At 46.7% G+C, this 21,045-nt stretch overlaps 4 protein-coding genes across 4 annotated transcripts, besides 1 other annotated feature; 2 read left to right on the top strand and 2 right to left on the bottom strand.

Moving 5' to 3' along the window:
• Positions 1-287: 287 nt before the first annotated feature.
• On the bottom strand, positions 288-6,031 carry FPSE_02260 (uncharacterized protein; the record flags this gene model as incomplete). The annotated part of the gene is made up of 10 exons (XM_009255379.1): positions 288-462; positions 506-672; positions 727-861; positions 912-1,097; positions 1,144-1,171; positions 1,246-1,304; positions 1,368-2,167; positions 2,659-2,900; positions 2,940-4,306; positions 4,355-6,031. The coding sequence occupies 10 exons, from the start codon at positions 6,029-6,031 to the stop codon at positions 288-290; spliced, it is 4,836 nt and encodes a 1,611-aa protein (XP_009253654.1).
• Positions 6,032-7,088: 1,057 nt separating this feature from the next.
• On the bottom strand, positions 7,089-7,910 carry FPSE_02261 (uncharacterized protein; the record flags this gene model as incomplete). Its single annotated transcript, XM_009255380.1, has 3 exons — positions 7,089-7,530; positions 7,581-7,710; positions 7,760-7,910. The coding sequence occupies 3 exons, from the start codon at positions 7,908-7,910 to the stop codon at positions 7,089-7,091; spliced, it is 723 nt and encodes a 240-aa protein (XP_009253655.1).
• A 3,107-nt stretch (positions 7,911-11,017) lies between these two features.
• Positions 11,018-11,064: a repeat region.
• Positions 11,065-14,021: 2,957 nt separating this feature from the next.
• Positions 14,022-15,705, top strand: FPSE_02262 (uncharacterized protein; the record flags this gene model as incomplete). The annotated part of the gene is made up of 3 exons (XM_009255381.1): positions 14,022-14,147; positions 14,197-15,413; positions 15,465-15,705. The coding sequence occupies 3 exons, from the start codon at positions 14,022-14,024 to the stop codon at positions 15,703-15,705; spliced, it is 1,584 nt and encodes a 527-aa protein (XP_009253656.1).
• A 3,867-nt stretch (positions 15,706-19,572) lies between these two features.
• FPSE_02263 (uncharacterized protein) lies at positions 19,573-20,791 on the top strand (the record flags this gene model as incomplete). Its single annotated transcript, XM_009255382.1, has 2 exons — positions 19,573-19,857; positions 19,907-20,791. 2 exons carry the CDS (start codon positions 19,573-19,575, stop codon positions 20,789-20,791), a joined length of 1,170 nt encoding a protein of 389 aa, XP_009253657.1.
• Positions 20,792-21,045: the final 254 nt, after the last annotated feature.

Here is a 21,045-nt window from a genome sequence, read left to right as displayed (position 1 = left end):
GTGATGGTTACATGTAACATCAGCTTGCACCGTACTACGTATTTGGACGGAAACAGAAGCACGCGCAGTTTTAGTGAAACGTCCCGGCAACTCAAAAGCCTGAGCTATACGAACGGCACAGCAAGTGTAAGTGTTACATTATCACCGCATAAAGGGTCAAGTTACACAGGCGCAGTATCTTACGCCCGACCTAGTCGTAAGAATTAAGAGAAATATTGGGCGCGTCAGTGGCAGTGTTTCGTATGACGATAATTTCGGACGCCGGTAAACGTCTTCGTTTTAATCCTTTATCCAGTTTGTCTCAATCTCTTAGTCTTCAAGGCTAGTCGGACGATTGGGATATCGGACAGGAACTCAGCCACAGGTGTAGAACCCATACACCTAACCACTTCTCGACTATTCCAGAGTTCGTGTACCTCTTTCGTAGTTGACGATGTTATCTCTGCTACTGCAAGGTTCCCCCTAGCTCATCCAGTAATAGCCTTGAGCCATGGTGAACCACTACCTTGAAGACCACCGCTTGAACATGCTTTTAAGGCCATTGGATCTCTTTTTAACGGCCGGGAAAAACGGTCCAACAAGTATATCAAAGACCTCTTTTACCCCATCACCCGTTTTGGCAGAACATTCAACATATCTGAAGGCATTTATACGTTTCGCCGTGTCATTTCCCTGTGGTAGAAGATCAGCAATATTTTTTGTGCTGTACCTGGCAAGATATATTACCTGATCCCATGTTACTGGTTGTTGATCGTACTTCTTGAGTTCCTTAATGTTCCCTTCGTCGTAGCGAAGGTCTTTCTTAAGACCGACAAGGATACAAGGCACACCAGGTAGAAAGTGCATAACCTCACCAATCCACTACCTGCTTGTGAGCGGCTTACTTCAGATGTTAATTCAGGGCAGCTTACTTTTTCTACCACGTTTTCGAGTGAATCGGGGTAGTCAAATGAGAAGCAGATCAAGACCGCGTCTGCATCCGGGTACGAGAGTGGTCTAAGTCTGTCATTATCATCCATGCCGGAAGTGTCCCAGAGTGAGAGATCAACACCGTCTATATGAGCAGCATAAGTTTCGAAGACGGTTTGAAATTCGGTCTAAAGTCTTAGGGAGGGTTTCTTTCAGGAGGAGAACACAACTTACCGCGAGGAAAGTGCCTTCAAGGAAACGGCTAATGAAGTAATTAAGACTTAGGGTAATGTTCAAACAAAATAATATTGCTCCACGCTCCCATAAAATACTTACCGACAAAGAGCCGTCTTCCCACATGCACTGTCTCCAACGAGTACAATCTTCTTCTTGGCCTTGCATAAAAAAGCGTTAGAATGCTTGACGTGAAAACGATAGTCGTAGCAATCGATTCTTACCTGAGACGTAGTCTTGGATGTGTCAAGGGTACTAACAATCTTAGTGGGCTGCAAATATGTCTTGTCGCCCTTGTCGCAGACCCGAGTATCTGTATCTGGCAGAGAGGCAACCTGGGACCTGGCATCGGCACTTGTCTCGAGCTGAATGACTGGGCCTGATGGACTCGAGGAACGAGAAAGTGCATGGACACTGCTGTCCGTCTCCCACTCAACATCATTACAGACTGTCTCGGCATATGAAGTGAGATCGTCAAGATATTGCTGGAGAATATAGTTTTGCCCGATGGTCGCCGCTGGAACATCACCACCAGCAACAATGGCCCGCAGTCTATTCAGCTCATCCATTATTTGGGGGATCTGACTGGTGTCTTGTTTTATGTCGTGGACGTCAGTTCTGATGGCTGCAGTATCGCTTTTGATTGCCTTTGACAAAGAAATGGAGACCAAGTCCAAGGCCAGATTCAAGGATCCGCGATGTGCTTCAAGCGACATGCGGAGCCCGACAACTTCACTCTTGCCAATTGTAGCCCACTTGAGTGCCCCAACCTTGCCAGAGTGGTTATCAAGAACAAGGTTGATCTTGGAGACAACAGCGGAGCAATTGTCAATGATGGACAGGATCTGCTCCTGCAGAGACTCTGGTAAGATCTGGCCATCGCTGACAGCTGTATCATCTCTAAGTAACTCCAGAACGAGTTGCAGCTGGGACAATTCGCCGTTTATAGATGTGAGGTCAGATCGGGCCTCGCGACAGTCGCGCGTAAATGTGGTAACCGCCACCGCCGTCTTGGTAACGGTACCTATGAGCCCTATACAGGCCGTGGTTATCGAGAGTGGATCCATTCGTTCTGTATTCGTATGAACTGACGATACACAAAATGTTACTGTCAACGTTGGAAGGATGCGAGATCCTGGTTTATGTGCGGAGATAGACATAAGCGCTAAGCGCATTTAGTTAATCTGATATCTGGTGTGGCTGTGCCGATACATAATAAACTAGACTAACTTGCTAATCACGGCGCTAGCATTTACTGATAACTATCTATTTAGATAGAAATAGAAGTACATATAGCTTTACTGATACTCCCCTAGCAGCTCAAAAGCCTGAGCTATACGAACAGTACAGATTAAATGCTACATTGTCGCCGCATGAAGGGTCAAGTTACACAGTCGCGGAGTATACAACTAACCTCGTATAATTGCTCGTCATACCCCAGACTCTTACTGAGGGTGTAGTGGGATATCAATGATCTAAAAGTATATCGCTATAATACATTTACGCAAATCTTACACAAAATAAAGCCACCTTTTTCTTCCATAACGCCAAGTGGTAACATGCGGTACCCCTTCTTCAGGTTGCTGACTTTTGCTATCCCTGATTCAGTCGATATAGGTCGACTATTGGACAGACTTTTGATACGCCAGTGCAAGAACGCCAAGTGAGGGTACTTTGTTCCCATGGAAATGTCGAGATTCTGGTCAAAAACAGCGCCCGTCCCATGAGTTGATGCAGCTGTAGTTCGAACCCGTTGACTAGGCATATCAGGTAGGATAAGCTCAAGCTCGACATACACAGGACTGTCGACTACCAGCCCATGTATCCCTCCCACCATGAGAACATCAACCGCAATGCGGATCTGCTTAGGCTCTGGCTGTGCCTTTAGCACATACCCCAAACTTCCAGCAAACATGGCATCGTTCAATCTCATATTGAAGTCGTTCGTCTGGTAGTTGAGAGCTGCCATTTGAACGCCGTGTTGCCAACACTTTATTGGATCAAAGTTGGATGAATCGACACGATTTGGATCAGGGTATACTCGAACCATATGCTGTGTGCCAATTATTCCGAGAGGTTTCTCCTTACTGATACGTTTGCTGAGTTTCGTCTCAGACATGGAGTAAATAAAGTTCCTGTGCGAGTCTATGGCATCTGGTTGGGGTAATCGCTTGCCGGCACCATAGATAGCCAGTCTCTGTAGCGAGTCTTCTTGGAGATGTTTCCGCTGCAATTGGTTCGTGACTGCGGTACTTTCGTCTCCCCTTTCAGGTTTTGTGTCAACTCCATTGTGAGTCTGATCCAGCTTGATGGCGTCACGGCCCTCCTCATCACTGTCTTTTGTGTTCATGTCTTGTGGCATTTTGGCCTTGATCAGTATCTTCCCTCGTAGCTGGTTTGGCGAAGGTAGTGTGTCCAGACACCCCTGTAGCGGCTCAGTGATCAAACTTGATCCGAATACCTCGATCATAACCTGAGCCATGATGTCTCTCTGTGAACTGCAACAATGGACCTCTAGTGACAGCCATAGAGGCAGATCAGAGCTGACAAAAGCATGTTCCTTGATAGTGTTAATCACAGATCGGAAGCTGACAGACGTTGTGAGACTATATCCATGCTTGACGACAGGCTGACCATTTCGTCCATCCCAACAGTCGATTTCTACTGATCGACATCCTTTGGATAGAGCTTCGATATATCCCTCCAATTTCGAACGAGTGGCCACTTGACGACCGAGAAGGTATGTGTTGTGAGAGGTAGATATAAAGTATTCGTTGATTGGATGGTCCATATCCTGGTATATTGGCGTATTTCGAATTGCCAGGTTTCCCTTGCACACAAGGTAAGAAGTCAATGCATCATCAGGTGAGACATCGACAGCTGACTTGATCTCTTCATCTGATTGAGTTGAACCAACAAGAGTATTGGATGATCCGTTGAGACCTCTAGAGATCTCACAAACGTTTGTGTGTTCGTCTTCCCCTTGCACTTTTCTCATAAAAAGTGAAAGCACCTCCGGTTGTATCCTGCTGACAGTCTTGTCACCAAATATCTTGGTTTCGCGACTCAGGATCATATCCAACAAGGTCTTATTTGACGCCGATGATTGGCTCGATGAGGACTTGACGAGTTCGTTGTTTTCTCCAAATAACGTATCCGCTGTCTGAGCGCCTGTCAGATGTTGTCTCTAGTATTGGAGATGACGACTTACTGTTGATTGCATATCGTTCTCTATATCAGAGAGAACTGCTGGTTCCCTTCCGAATGCCAACTTGCCAAGATCAAAAAGGGTGGGTATAAGAAAGATGCATATAAGGATGATGACATGTCCGCAAAGAGCAATGTATGCAACGAGTATCTTTCCCGAGTGACCCGTCACCCCAGGCAAGAATCCGATATTTATAGAGGACAAGGCTATTCTGGCCATCGACAGAATGCCAGGAAGTGATGTGAAATGGGAGAATCCAATCCAGTAAGTCATAGACATGAGATGCATTGCCTCACATGCCAAGAGGAGACCAACCTGGACAGAATTATACGTTTGGAGACCACCGAGGATACACCCACGGAGGAGCATGAGGAAGAAGACAATCAAAGCACAATACTTCTGATCTGTTTTGTCTTTTCTTCGTGCACGGTTTGGTCCGTGTATCACGAGAGATGCCATCTCAGGGTCTTGTGACCAGCTCCAATAGAAGCCTGCCAGCAACAGACTCAATACTAGTATGGCCATCACCGAGTTTTGATAGCCGAAAATAGTTCCGTCGAGAAATTGATAAGTTGCCCAAGCGCTGAGTGGGAGCATGAAGCAGCTGAGAAACAGTCTTACCACAGCCCAATACTGAGTTCTGAATGAGGACTCTAGATTAGCAGAGGCCGACCTGGGGCTCGAATTGGTGTTTCCAAGTCGATGAATGATGAATGAAAATATGTACAGAGAGACAAAGACAAGGAGTGACAAAACGAATGTGTTCATCCAGCTCTGAGGCTTGACTGCCGAACCAGTCATTTGAGTTAATAACTCCAAGCCTGGAGCTCCTGTGATTGTCCCATTGTGCTCGTAAATTCCGTCGTTGACCCCTTGTCGTGCATATGGAGATCTGGATTCCACTACGCCAGCAGGCAACATCAAGGTAGACCAGCCACTGAGACCAACTAAGGGCTGAAAGAAGCCAGGGTATTGCAGGCTCATGGCGCCTGAGAAAAATATGAATTGGATGTATGCCAGTACATCTATCGCGCGCGCAACAAGTGAGTTTTTTGTAGTGTTAGGCCTACTGCTTCGTCGAACCGGCCAACACGCCGCAACACAGGCCAAAGCGAAAGTAATGATTGGAAACCAGAGGCCGATTATGCGTATCGTTGCAGGAACTGCGGGGGTTAAAACGGCTCTGACGCAAGACAACGTAGTGTTGTTGGAGTTTGTCAACTCAAAGGTAGTTTTGTAGGTTTCGAGTAGCGTTGACCGGTTAAATGAAGTAACGATAGTGAATTTCGACCTTGAACCAATCCTTTGGCTTGTGAGGCAAGAAATGTTGACAATCTGGCCAGGTATATAAGGAGTATCGTTCCCATGATCAACAATCGAGAATCGAGGAACAATATTAGAAAGATCAACTTCGCAGGAGTTGCGATTCGTCAGTCCAGCAGTGAAATCGAACTTCCAATCGAAAGTATCCCTTCCCCTCTCAACCGAAGCGCGGAAACTCTCTGGAATGAGTGAAGAAGAGTCGTGAGCCTCGGAGCAGTCTTGGAACTGGACGTATGCACCTCGACAGCCAGCTGTCAAGGCCATGTAGAGCGTGAGTCTAGATAGCTTCATTGCTATCTGCTGGATTCGGCCATGGTGGATGTGAGAGATCAAATTGGGCAGTGGCTGGTGGATCATGTTGGTTTGTTCCCCTTGATTTTTCGAGCTGTAGCCACTAATTACTAAGCTCGTTAATGAACTAATTATAGATATATGAGCCCAGATTGGTGGCTAATACGAGTTTGGCCCACTTGGTGTTGCTCAATGCGACCTGGTCTGGTACCAGATGGCTGGAATCACAGTTTTCGACTCGACCGATCGTTCCGTGAAACCAAGATGCATGGAAGAATTCCGCTACATATCCTGCATGTCTTCAAGCTCTCCTGGCGGCTTTGTAGTATTTTCTCTGTATGGGCTGGTTCTGCTGTCTTTCCACAAGTTGTGTCTGCCAATGTGGCATGATTCATGTCATGCAAAAGTTTAAACCAGGTCCGTTCGCTCAGCTTGTTTAATGAGGACCAACAATATCTCCAAGGATCAAGTCTGTGAGCCTTGATCTTGACGTTTAAGGAGATTGAAAAGACCCAGCGTTCTTTACTGCCAAGTAGGCTAGTTATTTTCCAGTGCTTCAATGTGATTAAAGTTCAGTCAAATTTCCCCTACCGTTTCAAGTATAAACAAAGATAAGCATCAACGCCAGATTTGTCCATATTGGATTAAGGCCCGGCTGTTGTTGAGACCTGTGGTTTGATGGACTTGACTACTATCATTCTTCATACAGTTGTACTTCTGTGGCATTACTACTGTCAAGCTCCCTGATAACAAGGTTTCCATCTTTAATCACACTTTTCAAGCATTATGACTCCAATGCTTACACAGGATTTTTTGATTTTTTTTTGGTTTATTCTAAATGGGAGCATCATTGTTTACCTGATACTATTGTCAAGCTCACTTCTCTTTATAGATCGAATGGGAGGCGCCATAAATAAATAGCATCCTAGTTCCGCAGTCTTCTCAGTATCAAAGGGTTCAACATGTACATAATTGAATGTGGTTTGCTCGTAAAAGTGTATGTCATTGAGGCTATGTAAATAGCCAAGTGAATATATACAGAAATTAAATCCAACTCATCAACCGTTACTACAATAGTAAACTAATCATTCCGTCTCTCATAACAAATAATTCATGAATCCATTTAACAGGTCTTGGTCGCACCGCTAGTGATGCAGAACTTTCCATCAGGGCCGGATCCAATCTTGGGAGGCTCAGAACCATCCGAGTTACCCTGGTAGCGATCGCAGTACTTGCCGTTGTTCTGGCAACTGTTGGTGATCTTGCAGGTATCGCCGTAGTTGGTGTTGATACCGCACAGGACACCACCGTTGACAGCGACAGAGTCCTGGATGATGATGTTGCGAGGACCGCCGTTGTCCTTGCAGTTGCCGCAGTTGCGGACCAGCTTGCCGTAGTCCTCTGCGTAGAAATTCTTGATCTGGACGGTGCCACGGCCGTTGAACTGAACAATCTTGTCAGAGGCATGGAAGGCACCACCACCGTTGATGAAGGATGTGCCGCTGGTTTGCTTGAGAGTAATGGCGTCCTCGCAGACGTCGGCCCACCAGACGTTGTTCAAGGTGCTAATGGCAAGGTTAGAGTCGAAAGGATGATACAGCGATATGCGACCTACCAAGTTCCCTTGCAGTGAACACCCTCAGCTTGAGAAGCACCAATAATGACGTTGGAAAGAGTGGCACCGGCCTCAAGAATGAACATGGCGTCCTTCTCGCCAGTCTCTTTCTGACCTTGGCAAACGTTGGCTAGGATATGTTAGTCTATGTTACTACGAAGAGAGTCATTGAAACTTACTGCTTCGCTCGAATCGCTTCATGCCACCATCGAAGCTACCCTTTACGGGAACAGCAGTAGGGAAAGATGTGACACCAGCAGACTTGGGAAGAGTCTTGGTGACAGCGGCGGAGGAGACGCCAGCAAGGGCGAGGATAGTGGCGTACTTCATGATGGGCGAAGGTGGTTACTGAGATGTCTTAATGGGATTGAAATGTGATGTTGCTGATGAGGTTATTTCAGGCTCTTGGCTTGTCGGATTCATCATTCTTTATATACCACTCATTACTCCTATATCTTGACTATCTTGAGTATCTTGACCCCGGCATCCCAATCATTACCCCAGAAGCGCCCCGTACTGTTTGCACCAATGGGCATTTTGAAATGACGGACGAGTCCCAAAGGGGGAAGCTAGTTCTCCAAATGAAACTCCGTTTGATGTTACATCTCTAGCTTTGCTCAACGCTCATTCGAGGAAACAAGCACTTAGATTATCCGTCTGTCCGTTACAGAAGTTCTCATTTGGAGGGCCCAATCACACCGCCTCAAGTCAGCTGTTAAACAAGCATTTTTTGCCAAAGTCTGGGGTAATGCGAGCTCTATTCCCAAAAGCAACAAGTTAAGTATGGGGTTGGCGAGGAGCTAGCAGTCAAGACCTGTCTGGATTGGTGGCTTTATTCCAGGTATAGTAACTAGGGAACGGGTCCACCAATGGTAATTCGCTTAAGCTTAATATGATCGGGATATGTGACCTTGAGGTCTAGACGAGATCTCCGCAGGCATTGGGGAATAAGATTGCAACGGCATTAATGGCTGTGCCTTCACTCGGGTTGTTTATTTCTGCACCTAAGTGAGCTGGTTCTCCTGGTGTCATGTTTTGGATCTTATGCAGTGTTCTAGACTTTGGGGGCAACGTTGGAACCAGACCTTTTCATTTACAAATAGCAAACACTGGAGTTGTTCTGAACTGTTCATCTGGGATACGCTGGTTTATGAACTCGATATGACTTCGTGTACCTATAGCAGACCAGAAGGTAAACCTTGAAATGAACAATGCGGGAACCAACAGCATAGTAACAACACTTAATTACTCAAATATCGCTCGGCATATAACAACCCGACTTGTTGGAAACGATCGATATTGCCAAGGGCAAGGTTCGTCCCGCCATAAGCCGAGACCCTTGCTTCTTGGCGATATGTTTGGGGGATCTGCGCATGAAGTTGGAGAGGGGCATGTAGTACTTTGTTAGGGATGGGGGCGAGTGATTTAGGAAAGAGACGCATGAAGTTCTCAATTCGAAATCATAAGAGGATACAGAACTTGCCATGTGCCTTCATAGCTAGCTCAAGTTTCCGGTCGACTAGTGTGGTGAATACGATGTGTTGAGGCACTGACCTTCCAGTCGCAGCATAGCACAGGAGTCTAGTTTGAGTAAACAAGCTTAAATAAGTTCTAGTTAAGATTATTAGTAGAGTTTTGATAGTTTATAATGTATTGAAAGTTCAAAATACCAATACCTGACCTTGATCTATTGTGAGGCATTGGGAATTTAACACTTGACTACTGTACCACAGGGTTCAGTTACGACATGAGTTGACAAACATTGTCCCGAATAGCTATCAAAATTCATGTACTGAGACAACCATAAAAGTAATGAAAGATGCGTAAATGTTGGTTCACTGACGGCACAATTGGAAAGTTTAATAGCAAGACTGCCAACCCAGTGGGAGTGGCACGTTCATTCAAGACTGTAGCAACTCTCTAAATCCGATGAAAAGACTGAAGAGAACTACCGTATGTCTTATGATAATACTTTGGTCCTCTTTACCCCAATGCTTGCCCCCGGCTTCCAGCTACTGCCGAGTTGTCAGAAACCTGCCCCCAAAGTTGGGTGCTTGCTAACTTGAGATTTTACGGCATTGAACTGGAAAGACGAGGTCTTTGAGGATACTCGATTGGTATCCGGCTATTTTTAAAAGTTTCGCCCTTTGTGGGAGTGAACTGCAACTTAACAGCCTGGAAGTTGTTTCTCTGTTCTGGCTGGGTGGGACGTGTTAGTCCGAGGGATGAGCTTCAACTTAAATGCCGTCATGTTAAAGTTGGCATTAGAAGAATGTAAAAATCATTAAATTATGCCCCTGTAAGGTGCGTTCAAGTACACTGAGAATTCAGCCTTGAAGAGACTGGTGGTGATGGTAACCGGCCTGACTTGACAGCGGTGAAGTAGATATCCATCTGTAGGTATGGAGCAATCACCGATATACACTAAACATATTGATTTCCTGTTAGATAACTGATCTTTGTGATAAGCAATGGCCAAATTTAATATTAACTTTGAAGCCTCCAAGTGCGAAATATCTTTCACCAACACTCAAGCTCAGGTCGACGAATTGCTACCCAAAGTTTCAGCTGTGTCAAAAGCTCTAAGACCTAGTAATTAAACTGAGAGATAGGTATATAGTAGTGGCCCTTAAGGTATGAGAAGAATTGTCCGCCAGAAGCATAAGAGACGAAATTATTAGATCAACCTATGCTACTTAGACTATATCCTTTAGTCTATTTATTTTTGTACACTAAGACTTAGGAGGACAACTTTTCTTTTGCTCACTAGGTTAACTCTTTATCATCATGCTTATATCATGTAGGGAACATATCTTACATAGAGCTCAGACTGCTCGGCTAAGATGTGGTAAGGGTGTTCTCGCAGATGAAGCAGTGCAAAGACCCTCTTCCGATCCGAGATTGAGCGAATTTCGTATAAGCTCGTCTAATATTCGCATTCATGCAGGTACTGCTACAGCAGTGATATCATAATCGTAAGATGCTAGCTAGCCTTGACGGTGGCTGTGCAAACACTCCGTCGGAGGTAGCCACATTTCAGCAGCAAACCAAGACCATGGAAGCACACCCACGATTTGTGGCTCAACCATAGATAGGATCTTCTAAGTAAAGATATGCGAGGACTGAAATCTAGAGATCGAAGGGGACTAGTCCGGGCTGTCGAAACTTAATCATCTCGAGACGTGGAACGGTTGCACAGGCATAACTAGACAGACGGTCACTATGTGCCCCCTATTGGCCTTTTCTTGGTCTCAGTCGAATGTTGCCGTGGTTCTCTAATTTTTGAAGCTATTTACTATATAATGTCAAGATTGTACAAGTAATTGTTTCTTGGGATTCTGTGTTTTCCTGCAAAGCCTAGTCTGTGATTTCGACAACACTCTGATGTAAAATAGTAGCTATGTTCTCACGGAGCCATGAATGCATACTGGCAATAGTTTTAATATTTCTTTTACTTAAATATTATAATAAATAACATTATATAGGGTAGTCCTTTTGTTTCTTTACGACTTTCTGGTCCGATGTTCCTAAAACACCAGAGAATCTGATGATATGATCGAAAATCTACACATCACAAAATTCACCACATAAAACTTGAACGGACCGTGATTCCGAAATCATACGTTCATGCATAGAAACCACCATCATGGGACAAGCAGAGATTTCCACTACCACCCGCAAAATGCTCGCAAATGCGGAGGATGCGGGATGAGAAACTTTCGCTTGCCCACCCTCCCTCTCCGGACGCTCAACGGACCGATAAGCCAAAATAAAGAAACTGGATACATGCATGGCAGAAAAAGGGGGTGGTGCGGAGAGTTGGGTCTGCTCTGGGGGAGGCAACGGACCCAAAACCCGGCCCTTCGGCGTATGCTGGAGAAATTCGACCGAGAGTTTGGCCTCGTCTTGTTCCCCATGACGGTGATTGGAACTGGGGAAGAAAGAGGATACGGGTGGGTAAGACCGAGGAAGCTGCTGTCGACGGCGATCCGGGTTCCGTTCCTGGATGTTATGGTTGCGACGGTTTATGCTCCCCCAGATGGGGGAAGAGTGTGAGGGGACTGGATCTTGGAGAAGGTTGTGCTCGGTGAGACGTTGTGCGACAACGGTTTTCGTCGAGGTTTGAAGTAGAGGTTAGTTGAGATGGCGGCAGCCATGGCGTTTAACATGGCAAGCTTAGACTTTTTAACGGTGCTAGCTTAGTTAAAGTCTGATATTAATATGAGACCCTTTTTACGAAAAGTTCAGCTGGTCACACGCTCATCTGGCTGAACGTTCCAGACTCACGATATTCAAGGTGTTTAATTCTAACTAATTTCGGTTCATGCGTATTATTACTTTGTCAATTGTTTGTCACGAGAATGCCAGAATGGTGGATGCATTCTGCAGACGTCATTCGACCAGATACCATGGATCAGGCTTTTGTCGCCTGTTGAGGATGATGCATCCCGAGTTTCTCCTGTGGTTACATGATCTAGACTCGGGCGTGTTCCAAGGATACGGCGCTTTCTCCATATCCTGTCAACCCGCGATCTGGTGCTTTTTTCGTTTCTCCGCGATTGCTCGAAGTTGTCGCTGGGAAGGGAGTGAGAGGGTGTGAGGCTCTGTAACGTAACGTAAAGACAGACAAGAAAAACGGCTCAAACGTTCGGGTCCGAATAGCATCCACTTGATGAGTGGAGACTAAAAATCGAGTATCGCCGAATGCCTTTTTCGGCCCGTGTGGATACGGTAAACAAGAAGCAAGCATGGCGTTCCCACCCGTTGCAGAGCCGCATTAGAACATGGATGAATGGGTCCAGGGGTAAAGGAGGCTCTGCGGGAAGGGCAGAGGGAAGACAAGAGGTCTTGTGATGAGTGAGTTGGAAAGACAGGTGATATGGTGATTGTGATACTGCTCGAAAAACATCACGAACAATGCTTGGAATGAGGGTGATTCAAACTTTGTCTACTCTACCAAAACAGGTAATGAGTGTCGCAGTTCAATGCCTGCTCTCGGTGTTATCTCGCATGCCCTGGCTCTATCCTGTTCCAATTGACTTTCCAAGGCTTATCAGTAACACCGAGGACAGCGATATTAATTGCCCTCAATGGAGCAGCTACAGAGAAAAGGGCTCCGCTCAATTCGGCCAGTTTCAACGACGTGGATAAGACTCGAGATATTTGGCCGAGTTTTGACCATTTGAGCGTGAATGAGAAATGGGCAGTTACTTACCTAAGAATTAAACGGCGGCAATTGTTGGCCGTTAGTTTCGGATATACCGTTGAGAAAAAGATGTGATGAGATCCGGTACCTTGCGGGAGTCTAAGTGCCGTGACAATAACATCATAATTTGGGTGGCCAACAATGGGCGATTTCCAAGGTAATAGCGACAGTTAAAAAACTCGAAAACACCAGATCTTGCTGGTCGGAAATAAAAATCTACGCGAGTGCCGAAGCATGCCTTTCCTAAAGCAGTCGGACCGAGACTCGGCGCCTCTCGGTGTCATATCACCAGAGAAAATGGGGCTCAGCAGGTGGACAAGGCGAACGAGTTTGTCGGAAATATGAGGAACTGACTAGTCAAGACAACTTGAGAGGGTGATGGAAATGAATATAGTAAATTGGTCAAAGAATACAGTATACTTGATTCCCTTTGTCTATTGCCATCTTCAAAGAGTCTGTCTTCCTGTTACTGAAGGATGGTTGGATCGCCGCCAACGCAGACTCTGCCGAGATGATCAGATCATCGACACTAAAACAGAAACCGCGTAGAAGAAAACAATGGAACCTTGGAAGAAAAGACTGGGTCACGTGGGCCCATTCATCAGCAAGAACAGGGTCCAAGTGCGTCATCAATGCCGAAGGGAGGCCGGCAGAGAAAACAGAATTTTATTCAATATCACTCCACGTAGACAACTTGGATCGGTCCACCGTTTGCTAAACGGAGATGAATCTGGTCAAGGTGGACTAGGAACTCCCCGATAGACCAATCAGATCAAGACAAAGGGCGTGTGGTTACTGACACAAAGTGGTCCGTTCAACTTGGTGATGCAGCTCCATATACCCATACCATCAACTCAGGAATGCTTACTCAATTGCTACCAAAACACTGCAAAGCATACCCCATGACGTTGGTTCCGCTTTACTCCAAGTCTTTTTTACCTTCTCACCCACGTCAGTCTCCGCAACTCGTTTGCTTCAAGCCCCCCGGGGTTTGAGTTAGCTTTTTCTTATGTTTTTGCTTTCGAGCATGACCATCAAATGTCATGAGATGGACCCATCGTCTTTCGGTGCCCGCGATGGTGCTCGGCGATCATCTCCACAATAAAGAACAGTAAAAGGGCTCTTCGTCGCTCTCCTTTCGTTGCTTCATGTTCCAGCTCACCACCGCATTACATCTTGTACACTGATACAACACAACACATTCTACACTCAATTGGTCAATTGACTCATTCAATATGAAGTTTTTTAGTAGCAAACGCCAAGAGCATGCTGCTGAAGGCGAACATCTCGAGCGGAGAAAGACTCCCGACACGGATGGTCGCATCACCTTCCTGGCCTGCTTCATGGGCGCTGTCGCATCTGTAAGTCAACAACAACACCTCAATTGATCAAATAAAGCTAACCTGGCAGCTTGGGGGGATGATATTTGGGTACTCTTCTGGACAGGTTTCCGGTTATTTCTTGATGAGAGATTATGGCGAGCGATTCGGAGAACCCGCTGGCAACGGTACATACGAGTTCAGCGCGGCGCGACAAGGAACCATCACCGGTCTTCTCTCTATTGGATGCTTATTTGGCTCTCTCATTGCTGGTAACCTTTGTGATACCATTGGTCGTCGAACTACCATCTCTGTCTCTGCTCTCTGGACCTGTGTCGGCACTGTCATCGAGGTCGCTTCCCAGCACGCCTGGTACCAACACGCCATTGGTCGTCTTGTTACCGGTCTTGGAGTCGGTGCCCTCTCCGTCGCTGTCCCCATGTACCAGTCTGAGAGTGCTCCCGCCATCATCCGAGGTATCATCGTCTCTTGCTACCAGCTCTTCGTCACCCTCGGTATCTGGTGTGCCGAGATGGTCAACTGGGGTACCAACCACTACGATGGCAGCGCCTCTTGGAGAATCCCCAACGGTCTCAACTTCCTCTGGGCTCTTCTCCTCGGAGTTGGCATCCTCTTCCTCCCCGAGTCCCCTCGATTCGCCTACCGCAAGGGCAAGGAGGAGGAAGCTCGCAAGACCATCGCCAACCTTGCTGGTCTCGACATCAACTCCCCCAGTGTCAACCGCCAGATCGACGAGATCCGTGAGAAGCTTGATGAGGAGCGCTCTCTCCCCGAGACCCGCTGGGTTGAGATCTTCACCGGTCCCCGTATGATGTACCGAACCCTCCTCGGTATCACTCTCCAGGCTGGTCAGCAGCTCACTGGTATCAACTTCTTCTTCTACTTCGGAACCACTGTCTTTGCTTCCACTGGTCTCAAGGACTCCTACGTCACCCAGCTCATTCTCGGCTCAGTCAACTGCGCTTGCACCTTTGGCGGTCTCTACGTCGTTCAGAAGTGTGGTCGCCGTATCTCTCTGATGATTGGTGCCGCCTGGATGATGATGTGCTTCTTCATCTACGCCTTCGTTGGTCACTTCGCTCTTGACCGCGCCAACCCTCTCAACACCCCCGCTGCTGGTACCGTCCTTGTTACCTTCTCTTGCTTGGCCATCGTCGCCTTTGCTACCACCTGGGGTCCTCTTGTCTGGGCTGTCGTCGCTGAGATGTACCCTTCCCAGTACCGATCTCGCTGCATGGCCATCGCTACTGCTACCAACTGGCTCTTCAACTTCCTCATTGGTTTCTTGTAAGTTCACCCCGATTAACTTTGCATCGATCTCACACTAACATTTCCCAGCACTCGATTCATCACTGATGCCATTGACTACTACTACGGTCTTGTCTACGCTGGATGCTGTGCTGCCCTGGTCGCCATCGTCTTCTTCTTCGTCATCGAGTCCAAGGACCGTACTCTCGAGGAGATCGACACCATGTACGTCCAGAAGGTCAACCCCATTACCTCCTCCAAGTGGGTTGGCCACAACCACGCCTCCAAGGCCGCCCGTGAGGGTGTCACCGACGAGGAAGTTTCTTCCTAAACGACCAACCTCCAACAACATACACTCTCTCAAAACACATCATATTATTATGAACATACACTATAGAAGCAGCCGGACTGCCGGCGAGTAACGATTGGACGGACGTTGCATTTATATCTATTTTCACGAGTTGGAAACGGAATTGGGGAGGTACATAAGATGATAGAGCATTATATCCTTGTATTTATTAGTATATCGCGATTAATATTATTTCGCTACGTTAAGAACAACTTCAAGATCATTGTAAAGTCTTCAAACATTTTGTGAACGGTCAATTGATAATTTCATCCCAAAAAAACATCAAGTCATGATCTTGCACCTACCAACAAGGTTGGCCAAGTGACAATCTAGATAATGGGTAGCAGGAAGGTTAACCTAAGTTTTAGTGTACAAAAATAAATATCCTAAAGACTACAGTCTAAATGGCATAAGCCGACCTACTAATTTCGTCTCTTAGGCTTCCAGAGGTCAATCCTTCTCATACCCTGAGGACTTCTGACACCCTGAGGACAATTACCTAATTCCATGCCACAGGGGAACGGCACGGGATGAGCTGACTGCCGATCCTTTGACTTAAGCTTCAAGGTTTCCAACTGTTGTTGGACGATATACGCTTAAACGCCATTACAGTTCAGCTATGATTCATGATGTTTGCACCCAATCTTCGGCGTCAATTCCTCTATAAGGCTGCCAAAGTCAATCTAACGGAACGGCGTCCCCCGCAATGATCGACATCATCGTCTGACTTTAATCTCCTGTCAAACGTCCTGCCCGTTGGACATGCTCGGCCCCGATGTCTGACCAACAGGTGGGCTTGCCGCATTGGGTAACTTTTTCTCCCGACTCCGATCCGGGCTGAACCTCTGTTTTAAGGTTTTGGCAGATGTCTCAGGAAATAAGCTTACCATTCATTCTCCGAAGATTCCGATAACTTGATAACAAGGTAAGCGCTAGGACTTCATCCATAAAGATACTCTTGGCATCTCGTAAAACATCATCGGGCTGGGGCGTGAGTTGACATCTTCAAATGCAGCAAAACTGAACCGAAAGCAGATACCGTTTCAACATGACCGACTTCGGCTCCCGACGAAGATGCAAGATACAATTCACGGCTAGACTGAGTAGAAAGGGATAGTTGGCCAGGTCTTCGTCCGACAAGAGTGCTCGAAGGGCGCGGTTTTCTTCAGTGAGTCTTGCGTTCTTCGCATTATTCTCGGTAGGTATGTGCTGCATAAAACTCGTGGATCGCTTCCTTTATAGCCCGGATTTATTTATTGAGGTCAGTAACCTTGGTTTTATTTACACTTTTATAGTTTTGCAGTTTTACCCTCTTTATTAGGAAACGTTATCGCTACTCCTTATACTTAGGGAATCTAAAAAATTGACTGCTATGATCATAAGAGATAAAATTATTAGAGTAACTTATGCTACTTAGACTATACATCTTAGACTACTTATTTCTATACCCTAAGGCTTAGGAGGCTAACTTTTCTGCTAACCACTGGGCCCCTTGGCCTTTCACTCGCAGAGACACACAATGCCATTGCTAGGATCATGTCTTCAAACATTCATGGAAAAGCTGTCAGCCAGTGAGAGTGAGCGCCGTTTCAGTTTTGGTATGATTCATGAAGCAACGATCTGCCCAATTCCTTAGCAAATCACACTCCTAGGCAAAGGTTTAGTGACAATCGGTAAGCACGATCATTTAAATACCAGGCAAACCCCAAGTTACAGAGAGACATGTACAAAAGACAAGGTATGAGTACATACAAGGGCAGACTAGGAATATTCTTCTCAGAAACTGGCCACTGGCTTTGTTCTAAAAAGATGACGCCGCAAAGAAAACATCGATGATGTTCCCGAATGACGCTTTCCACTGGACAGTGAGCGCGTAGAGTACAGAGACCGGGGCTCAGCTCAAAAATAACTCTTGGAGATTCCGCACGCGACGAAGCAAGACCCTACCCTCAAAGACATCAATCATCTCGGCAGTGATAGTATCTACCGCTATCTCACAGCCGATCAAGACGTCGTTAACGCAGTTCCTCTAATTTATATCCTCATCATGGCCCTACTCGGCCGATTCCCATATAGTGAAGAATCTAAGAAGAGGTTTCGCGGGATCGATGGGACAGACACTAAAGGAGCGGTGGTATCAACCGCACTGTGAGCTGCCAACGCCGTTGAGACAGGAGCGTCGTATAGAGTTGGGGAGAAACTAGAGGAACATAGAGTGGTACTGTGAGAGGAAGAAGAGGCTTAGCGAAGGGCTGTTCATGGAGAGGGCGGTTTGGCTTGTGACAGACCATGATTTGGGACAAGGGGCTGGAAACCGCGGAACAGATACAGTAGACCACGTCGTCAAGCATTTGATCCTGTAAAGAATGTCAAAACGCATAGGGAAGGCATGTGCGAGTTGCAGTCGTTTGCAGAAAGACGATTCAATCAATGGTATAAAATAGATACTTGAGGGTCTGCTGCTATTTACGGCAACATGTTGAGAACGAGATAACTTCAACTTTTAGATGTGTGGAATAAAAGTGTAGCGATTTTCTCACTTTTGAATCCATAGCCACCTGAATGAAAACATATACTAGCATAAAATGAACAAAAAATAGGTTTTTGCCTTCATTTACTGGGGATATTTCGATAGAAAGAGATAGACAAAAACAAAAGAAAGAATGAGGAACACCGGATTTGAACCGATAACCTTCAGGAATCCCCGAATTACGCTGTGGGACAGCTAACTGGAATCTGACGCGCTACCGTTGCGCCAGCTCCCCATCTTGTGGTGATGAAAGGCTTCTAATTAGGGACTATGGGCCAATATCAAAAATATGAGGAACAAAGAACGAGTTGTCATCTGATCAAGTCGGCTCTTTGCAATTGTCTAGATCGGTATTCTTTCCTTGAAAAAACAAGGTGAGGCAAATGCGGTATCTCGCTTAGTGCAATTGACGAAACAAGCATATTCGCAAATGCAAGGGGCATAACGTGAAGATCGACATCGGAACTTTTTCTTAGCCTCTAGAATTCAAGATTCGCCTTCCAAAACTCGGCAAGATATCCCCTGCAATTCTTGAAATGGCCGAGAATTGCTCGTGATTGGCACTTTTGACAAACTCTATCAGTTCCTGCTAATCTCTCAAAAGATCCTCTGACATTCCACGATTTAGATAAATAGACAAGAACTTTTGACGTGCTCAGGGGGATCAGATATGAAACCAGCTCCCTAGCCAGGCAATAGATCGTCGCTATTGGTTGTCGATATCGTTTCATGGCAGATTGGCCATTTCGCAACTCTCATTGGTGAGGGATCAGCCATGCTAAGTCGCAACTCCACAGGCCTGGCGGTAATGAAATAACCAGTCAAGACACAATTACCAGGTACCTCATTAAATTATGCACTCCTTTAGCAATCTTGACTCTCGTGGCAAACGCTGCATAGCCCAATTCAAACACTGCACGAAACGTTTCGGTTGGTTGAGCCTCCAACAGTTAATCATTATGCTATACCTCGACAGGGACCGCGACAGACGGGATCGACACGCTCTTTAGGCAGGTAGTGGTTGCAGACAAGGATGTCGACTATCTCGGACGATGGCGATCATCGGAGCAGAGCACATGTCTTGATACCATAGGCTTAGGTGCCGAACGACTACCAACAACCGAACATAGACGATGGACCAAGATTAAAGGAGATGAAGCAACGAGATAAATAGATCCCTTCGTCTCCAGAAACTCAATCTCATCTCATCTCATCACACTCAGCTCTTCAGTCTTTACAGCAAAGTCAACAACTACATTCACTTACTTACAATCACTCTCTTTTTCAAAACTCCAACTTTCAACGTTCACTATATCAAGATGCGTTCCGCTACTCTTCTCGCTCTTTTGCCCTTTGCGCTGGCCGCTCCTTCAGCCTCAGTCTCTCGACGAACTGAGCCCGCGCCTGTCATCCGCCCTCGCGGTGTCAAGCTTGTCGATGGCAAGTACATCGTCAAGATGAAGGCCGGTGTCCGAGCTGCTTCTGTTGACAGCGCTGTTTCGACCATCCAGGCTGATGCCGATTACACCTACACCAAGAGCTTCAGTGGCTTTGCTGCTAGTCTCAAGGATGAGGAGATTGAGACCCTCAAGCACGACCCTAATGTCAGTCATGTAGATCCCAATCGTTCAGGGTAGTACTAACAAATCCCAGGTCGAGTACATTGAGCAGGATGCTGTCATCACCATCAAGGCTACTGTCGACCAGGACAATGCTCCTTGGGGTATCGCCCGTCTTTCTAGCTCCAAGCCCGGTAGCAAGACTTACACCTATGACGAGAGCGCTGGCGAGGGTACTTGCTCCTACGTCATCGACACCGGTATTGATGTTGAGCATCCCGACTTTGATGGACGTGCCAAGTTCCTCAAGAACTTTGCTGGTGGTCGTGATGGTGATGGTCAAGGTCACGGCACCCACGTCGCTGGAACTATCGGCTCCACCACCTACGGTGTCGCCAAGAAGACCACCCTCTACGCCGTTAAGGTCCTTGGTGACGACGGCTCCGGTACCAACTCTGCTGTCATTGCTGGTATGGACTTTGTCGCTGGTCATGCCGATGACGAGAATTGCCCTAACGGTGCCGTTGTCAACATGTCCCTTGGTGGCGAAGCCTCCGATGCTGTCAACAGCGCTGCCAAGAGCATCGTCGATGCTGGTCTCTTCCTTGCCGTAGCAGCTGGCAACGAAGCCGTCGACGCTTCCGGCTCATCCCCTGCTTCCGAGGCCAGCGCCTGCACCGTCGGCGCAACCACCCGCAACGATACTCTTTCCTACTTCTCCAACTTTGGCGACCTCGTCGATGTTCTTGCTCCTGGTACCGACATCCTGAGCACCTGGCCCGGCGGCAAGACCAACACCATCTCCGGAACTTCCATGGCTTCGCCCCATGTTGCTGGTCTTGGTGCTTACTTCCTTGGTCTGGGCAAGAAGGCCGAGGGTCTCTGCGAGTACATTGCTTCCCAGGCTCTTGAGGGAGTTGTGGCTCAGGTGCCCCGCGACACTGTTAACAAGCTCATCAACAACGGTGTTAGCAAGTAAGCCAGCCAAGAGCTGTTTGTTTAGATACAACTGTATCAGTTTCCTAGATGTATGATTAACGTATTGAATAATATTATTCGCTTGGCCCTTGATTCGCTGTCAGATTCGTGTGATGAGTGATGTGTACATGTGGGAATTGTAGCACTGAATGAGAAATGGCATGTTCGTTGGGCTCAGTCGAATGCGGGCCAGCAAGGTTTCAAAGTTGCGATGGCTTCAATTGATAGTATGTTATTCATTTGTCATATTTCCGT

This window comes from Fusarium pseudograminearum, chromosome 2 (genome assembly GCF_000303195.2).
Source record: "Fusarium pseudograminearum CS3096 chromosome 2, whole genome shotgun sequence".
NCBI classification, from domain to species: Eukaryota; Fungi; Ascomycota; class Sordariomycetes; order Hypocreales; family Nectriaceae; genus Fusarium; species Fusarium pseudograminearum.
Note: the sequence above shows the minus strand (reverse complement) of the source record. Positions and strands in the feature narration are given on the sequence as shown.